General features: G+C 41.0%; 1 protein-coding gene across 1 annotated transcript; it reads left to right on the top strand.

Moving 5' to 3' along the window:
• Positions 1–1,675: 1,675 nt before the first annotated feature.
• TM35_000321890 (uncharacterized protein) lies at positions 1,676–6,865 on the top strand (the record flags this gene model as incomplete). The annotated part of the gene is made up of 1 exon (XM_029028816.1): positions 1,676–6,865. The coding sequence occupies one exon, from the start codon at positions 1,676–1,678 to the stop codon at positions 6,863–6,865; it is 5,190 nt and encodes a 1,729-aa protein (XP_028879940.1).
• Positions 6,866–7,953: the final 1,088 nt, after the last annotated feature.

Raw genomic sequence — 7,953 nt, forward strand, 5'->3', positions numbered from 1 at the left:
ATTATTATTATTATTATTTAATGATCTCTTCTTTTTTTTTTTTTTTAGTCTCTTTTTCTTTTGCTGTGACACACTGCACCTTTCTTTTTTCTCTCCCTTTTTCCATTGTGTTTGAGTACGGTTTAAGTTGATCGGCAATATATTATCAATTTTAGAGTTTTTTTTCTTGATTCTACTAGTCCTTACGGTTGTTTTTTTTTTCTCTCTTTCTCTCTCTTTATTTGCTTTCCTGTACCAATGTTTCATTTCATCTAATAAAGTGATTTAATGGATGAATGCTGTTCTCTGTTAGTAAATAAATATCTAAGTATATATATATATATATGTATTTAAGGTTATTCTCTTGCTTCTTTATGTATAAATTATACACTTATTTTTTATTTTTATTTCTTTACTTCTCTTCTTTTCTTTTTTTCTTACAATACACACATATATATATATATCTGTATTTCCACATAAAAGTATAGCTACTAAGTGTAGAGGACCAATACATTTACCCTACAAGTATATATATATATATTTGTATAGAAGAAGAAACATTGTGAGAAGATAAAAAAGAAAAACAAAACAGCGGTAGCACATCAAAGGGTGAAAATAAAAGTAGAGAGGAGGGAAGAGTCACTACTTGGATATTAGAAAAGAAAAGAGGAACAAAAGGGGGAAAAAAAGATACAAGCATCAAATACAGTGAAATTAAGAGGGAAAAGAAGTGAAAAAGGGAAAGAAAAACAAACAAACAGAGGAATATAGTGAACAAAGAGGAAAGAAGTGGAAACAAAAAGAATAAAAGGAAAAAAAAAAAAAAACAAACAAAGTAATATTAGAGGGATATTATTAGATAACCACAACAACAGAATTTGTAATAAGTATACGGAACTTTACAAGTAAAGATCGTATATTTATATATATAAACAAATTCTTACGGTTGTGTTTATACCCCTTATATTATTTTTGTAGTTTTTTTTTTATTTTTTATTTTTACACCTCTTTCTCTCATTCATCTGTAGTTTTTTTATTTTATTTTTATCCACCGTGTGCCTCCCCAAACTCAGGTATCGCCGGCCGAAACTCACAATTTTGTATATTTGTATTTGTCGAGGGACCTCATCATTCATCATCTCAACTTCATTATCATCATCGTCTTTGGTGTTATTGTTCTTGTTAGTAGTCCTTCACGGTCTCCATCTGCCTTTTCCCGAGTGTTTTCTTTTCTCATTCCGCGTGTTGGAAAACAAACAAAAAAAAAAAGCTCAATTGGATCGATTAACAGCGATTTATATTGAGTGAGAGAAAAAGAAAGAAAGAGAAAACAATTTCAGGGGAATAATCGAGAGCAAATAAGAGAATCAAAGAAGGAAACAGAGAAACAACAAAAAAAAAAAGAAAAAGAAAGAAGAAAAGAAAAAAGAAAAAGGGGAGAGTGAAGAAGAAGTACGTGAACCCCTATCAATCATATTATTATTATTATTATTATTATTATTATTATTATTATTATTATTATTATTATTATTATTATTATTATTATTATCATTATCATCAATAACAACAAACAAAGAAAAAGCAAGAAGAACAAGAGCGTCATTATCATACAGAATCAATAAAAACAAGAAGTACAGCAGCAAGAGGAACACAGAATATAATAATAATAAATAATACTACTAATACTACGAGAAGGATGGAAGAGGACTACCCTGTGAGTTTGGCTGTTGAACTGGCGCCGGAGAATGGCTCATTGCTGTTACCCGGCAGCATCACCATCACCCGCACAACTCTCTCTGTATTTAAAATATGTGATATGAACGATGAGGAGCCACTTTTCATTGGTGTTTGCTCTGTGCCACTTCTTCGCTTTGCCCGACAACGCAGTGAAGTCTTTCGATCCTCCAATGCACTTCTGTTGATGAGTCTCTCGGATCATCTCTTCATCAACGCCGCCCTCAGTGCCGGCATTGCCCCACTGAAGACTACAGGCGGCAGCACCGCCACCTCCCGCTCCACCTCCACTGGACTGTACACGCGAACACCAAAGGATGATCGGCAGGTGGATAAAATGCAGCAACTCGACAGTCCTTCAACATGGACACGACTGCGATTGGAGTTTCCAAAACCAGAAGATTGTGATCGTTGCATGGAGGCACTTCTCGCCCGTAATGCGGAGAACGCCACATCCGAGTTGAATTCCATAAATCCACTTGGAGGTACACCATCTGTTACTTCGCGAACAGAAGAAGTTTTGCATAAACCACGATCTCATCGCGAGAGTGCATCTGTTTCCAGTATTGCAAGTCTCGGCAGCCGAAACCGTGATGGAGCAGTAAATGCAGTAGATCAGCAAAGTGATATTATGCACAGCTGCCGCAGTTTACCTGGTGGGGATGAAATATCACCCACTGCCTCCAATATCCAACGTTCTTTAAGAAAATCGCCAAGTTTTCCAATAAACAGCAGAAGAGAACTGGAAACCCAAAGTGATGCAAATACCCCACGCAATGTTCAACAAGCTCGTGGTATCACTGGGGCTGGTTCAAATCGTCCAGAGGAGAGTCAACGAGAGATCCTCACATTGGATAAATCAGTTGATAATCCTGGTACACCCCGCAGCAGCCATCACAGCCGTGGACTTCCTGCACGCAGTAATCCCACCGATAGTCGACGGGAATTGGAATCAGCAAGTGGGGCACGTACACCCCGCAGCCTTCGTGAAAGCCAAAATGATCGTTTTGCCGCTTTTCGAATCCAAGACAGTGAAAAGGGGTCGGGAACACCACGTGAATCTCAAGATGGACGACACACACCCCGCAGCAGCCATCACAGCCGTGGACTTCCTGCACGCAGCAATCCCACCGATAGTCGACGGGAATTGGAATCAGCAAGTGGAGCACGTACACCACGCAGCCTTCGTGAAAGCCGCAATTCTCCTATTCCTCCTCCAGCCTCTACATCCGCTGCCACAGCTCCCGCTGCTGCTGCTGCTGCCGCCGCTGCTGGAACCGCCTCCACCCACTCCTTTTCCTCCAGACCACATGAGAGTAAACGTGAGGTGCTAACACCGCATGAATCCCAAGATGGACGAAATACACCCCGTAGCAGCCATCACAGCCGTGGACTTCCTGCACGCAGTAATCCTACCGATAGTCGACGGGAACAAGAAGTCGCAAGTGGATTGCGTACACCACGCAGCCTTCGTGAAAGCCAAAATGATCGTTATGATGCTTTTCGAGTACAAGACAGTGAACGAGGGGCTGGAACACCACGTGAATCTCAAGATGGACGAAATACACCCCGCAGCAGCCATCACAGCCGTGGACTTCCTGCTCGCAGTAATCCCACCGATAGTCGACGGGAATTGGAATCAGCAAGTGGAGCACGTACACCACGCAGCCTTCGTGAAAGCCAAAATGATCGTTTTGCTGACCTTCGAGTACAAGACAGTGAACGAGGGGCTGGAACACCACGTGAATCTCAAGATGGACGAAATACACCCCGCAGCAGCCATCACAGCCGTGGACTTCCTGCTCGCAGTAATCCCACCGATAGTCGACGGGAATTGGAATCAGCAAGTGGAGCACGTACACCACGCAGCCTTCGTGAAAGCCAAAATGATCGTTTTGCTGACCTTCGAGTACAAGACAGTGAACGAGGGGCTGGAACACCACGTGAATCTCAAGATGGACGAAATACACCCCGCAGCAGCCATCACAGCCGTGGACTTCCTGCTCGCAGTAATCCCACCGATAGTCGACGGGAATTGGATACAGCAAGTGGAGCACGTACACCTAAAGGATCTACACGAGATGGTGGACGTGGTACCCCACGAGATCCTCTTGGGGTAAACAAAGCCATGAATGAAAATATGACTCGTGAAGTGCCTACTGCGTCTGGTCCGGCACGTTATAATGGACGTGATGTGGATGCAGAACGAGAGTTATATGTCAACAGCCAACCACACTCATATGCTGGAGACAGAATTTCTGCGGCAAACACACAGCGATCGGGTAAAAATCGTACAGAGTATCAGTATCTTTTACGTAATGTGATGAAACTTATGCACCATCGTCTACATTTTATGCAGTATCTACATAAGGAGTTGGTTCACGAGGCATACCTTGTGGAGGAAGCTAAACTCCTTGGCCCTCGTGCACGTGGTGGTTCTCGCAGTGCCTCTATGAGTCGTTCTTTCAGTCGACCGACGAGTGCCGTCTCCCCACGTTCCCCACGTCGTACACTTCACTCAAGTGTTGCGGAGGAATCTTCACGTTTGCGTGAAATTGAGGAACGTCTGCGTGCGGTGGAGGAACTTCATCGTGAGGCGGAACTTGACCGTCGTGAGGCGGAGCGTACCCGACGAGATGTGGAACGAGAGAAGAGTGAATTGGATCGTGAGAGACGTGAATTGGATCGTCTGCGTCGTGAAACGGAAGAAAAGTTGGAGTCTATTACTCGTCGATCCGCAGGACAATCAACTCAACCCTCACCTTCGCGTGGTGCGTCTGAGATGAAAGAATTTAATTCTATTCGCAGTCTTCATGCACAAGGATCTGGGATTACTGGTGAGAATCATATAAACCATAAGAATGGTGATAAAGGAGGAGCGAGAAGAAGTGAATCTCTTAACAAGTACCCTATGAGTGATCTTGTCCATCCATTAAATCAAAGTAAACCACAAGGAAGTGATGTTTCTCAAGGAAGCAGATATTCTAATCCAATGGTTGGAAATGGACAAGTTGCACTTGCACCACGTCCAAATCAACAACAACTTCAGGTTCATCAACCTACTCCTCCTGTTCCTGCTCCTTCTACAGAGGTGGAATATTCTACTGCTATTCTGGATCGATACATTTATGGAGATGAATGGCATCTACTTTACCCTGGACGTGAAGCGGATGTACGTTTTAACGCATTGATAGATGTTTGTTTAACACTGAAACTTCCACGTCGTCTTGTGACTATTACGAGTGTTTCAGTTGATCAACCAGGATTACGTGTTACTGCGGAAATATACCACAATCGTGATAGTTTACCACGTGAAGTACTGGAACGTCGTTTCAGTACTCAGCCATTTTATTTCTTACAACGATTCTATGAACTTCGTCACTATATTAATGGTGAGGATACTTCTGTGAATCCAGCTTTAAGAGGAGGTCGTCATGGATCTCGTATTGGTTCAAGAGGAGTATCCCCTCGTGTTGCCAACCGAAGTTCTTCATCTTACTTACGTGGATTAGAGGATGATATTGTGGCACTTGGAAGTGAAGATGAAACGAACCCAGACAGTTTGTTAATGGGTCCAGATGATCGAACACGTGATATTCTTCGACGCAATGATGAAAGAGGTAAACAACGTGAACGAGAATTATTATATGAAAGGGAAAGAAGACATATGGCTATGCAATTGGAACGTCTACAACAGCAATTGGATCGATTGGAGGAGAATGAAGCCTACAGACGCAGTAGAATTGTACTGGCGGAAGCTCAAGAAAGACAAAATATGGTATTTGATGGAGATCTTAATCATCGTCATACCTTTGCCATGTCTAAACAAGCATTGGAAGAGAAGGAACACCTTGAACGTGCTATGGTGGAAGTTGGTTATGCCCGACAATCACAGGCTATTGCTCAAGCACAACGTCGTAATTTGGCTATTGTACGTATGTTGGTAATGGAGAAGGAACGTCGGGCTCGTATTATGGAACAGGAACAAGAAGAGATTCTTGTTTTGGATCTTGTTATGAATCCACTTCGTCATTTCAAGACAGCATCACAACCGGAAGTAGATGAACGAATGCGACGACAACGCCTTATTGAAGCCGAAGCCAAACAAAGAGCCCATATTTATGCTAATATTAATGGTTTTATTGTTGAAGCTTTACAAGATGAGATGGAGGCTCTCGTGGGTGATGAAATGACTGTACGTATGATGATTACAGCAGATGAAATGAAGGAGCGGATAGATCTTGTCTGCGGCAGTAAAGCACCGTTGGATGCTCAATCACGATCCCGTGGTGCTGCTATTACTCCAGAGACTTGGGCAGCTTTACTGAATGAAGAAGCAATGGAGCGTGAACAACTTTGCAATGATGAAGAACGTCGTCGTCGTCTCTTCCAGCGTGAGTATATTGTCACGACAGAGGATGTGACCCGTAATGAGATTGAATTAAATGAGTTGGATGAACATATTGCGATGTTAGATGATATTGTACAACAAAACCGTGCCATGTTGGAGCGACGTCGTCAGGAACGTAATCATCTTGTAAAGTTAACAAATGAAGAGCAATTCTATCGTAAAGGTATTCTCACAGATGAACAGGATGCATGGGAGATGTTTATGGAATTGTTTGACTCGGAACTTCATGATGTGTTACTCGCTGAGAATGCCCGACTTTCACCGGCGCCGGATCTCGAAAGTCCACAACGCCGTCGCCGCACAACTATTGGCACTCCGCGGCAAACAAAGCCATTCCATTACATGACCTTCGCCTTAGAAGATATGGAACACGGCCCAACAGCGGCATTGGCGATTGAAGGTATTCTCGGCTGCAGTATTAATAAGAATCTCGAGGTGACGAGTATTGCCCGTCCACTGCCAAAGGTGGAAGAGGAGGAATTGCAATTCCAGGCGGGAGATATGATTCTGGATGTGGCTGGATTCTCCCTACACTCCCTTTCACATCTGCGGGAGGTGTTGGGCAATCGCGCTATGCAGATTCAACACGAGGCGCGTGTGGAGTTCCCAGATGTGCCGGAGGAGGAACTCACTGTGAATCCCGCACTGCAGAAGTATGTGGAGGTTCTCTGTGAACATCACAACTTTCTTGTGCAGGTCTTGCGTGGATGTGATATCTTCCAAATCATTGTCAAATCATAGTCGTATATATATGGGGTGATGGTGAATCCAGAGTTAGAGATGGTGAGTAATATATATATATATATATTCACTCTTTTCCTTGTTTCTGTATTCCCTCCTCTCTCTCTCTCTGTGTGTGTGTGTGTTTGTTTCTTTCTTTCCCTTTCTATCCATCTATCTATCTATCTAAATCTCTTTCATTGTATGTATGTATGTATGAGTTATGGGCATGCCAGCTAAACTCATAAGAAGAAAGAGAAAGAAAAAAAAAAGAAGAGGAAAGATGGGAATAGGTGAAGTGATGCAATGTAGAAACGATTGTGGAAAAAAAAAAAATAAGGTGGGAATTAAGAAGATATATTTTCTTTTTTTTTCCCCTTTTTTTTTCTTTAGAGAAAAGAGGAGTGACACCTACAGAAGGCAAACAAAAACAAACAAACAAACTAGAAAGAAAAAAAGGAAAATTATTATTATAGAAAAGTGTACCAAACAAGAAGAGAAATATAAAGTGAATCAATTGAAAAGGAAAGAAAAAAAAAAAAGGTGTTCGGGGGATGAGGGACTCTCTGAGAGAGATATCCTAAAAGAGAGAAAAGAGAAAACTAGAGCAAACAAAGAAAAAAAAAAGAAAAATAATAATAAAAGCAAAGGAAAAGGAAAAAAAAAAAAAAAAAAAAAAAAGACTATGTATAAAGGAGTGAAAAAGAGAAAGAAAGAGAGAGGGAGTCAAGAAAAAGGAAAAAAAGTAAAAAGAATATGTACATCTTTGCAGCAAAAAAAGAAAAAAAAAGGTAAGTGGGTGGGGAAAAGAAAAAATAAGAAAAGTGAGATCTAATATAAAGAATATACAAGAGAATGAATGAAAGAAAAGAAAAAAGAAAGAAAAAAAAAGAAAAAAATAGAATCTTTCCAATTACATAAAGAAGGGAGTCAAAATAAAAAAAGAAAAAGAAAAAGAAAAAAACGATCCAAAAAAAAATTTAGTGAAGAAGTTGTATAAATAATAATAAAAAAATAATAATATTTGCAATAGAGAAAGAAAAAGAGAAAAAGAGAGAGAGACAGTTGAGGTCCAAAAAAGAAAAAAAAAAAAAATGTCTTTTTTTTTT

Source organism: Trypanosoma theileri (assembly GCF_002087225.1).
Source record: "Trypanosoma theileri isolate Edinburgh chromosome Unknown TM35_Tth_32_V1, whole genome shotgun sequence".
In the NCBI taxonomy this organism is placed as follows: domain Eukaryota; phylum Euglenozoa; class Kinetoplastea; order Trypanosomatida; family Trypanosomatidae; genus Trypanosoma; species Trypanosoma theileri.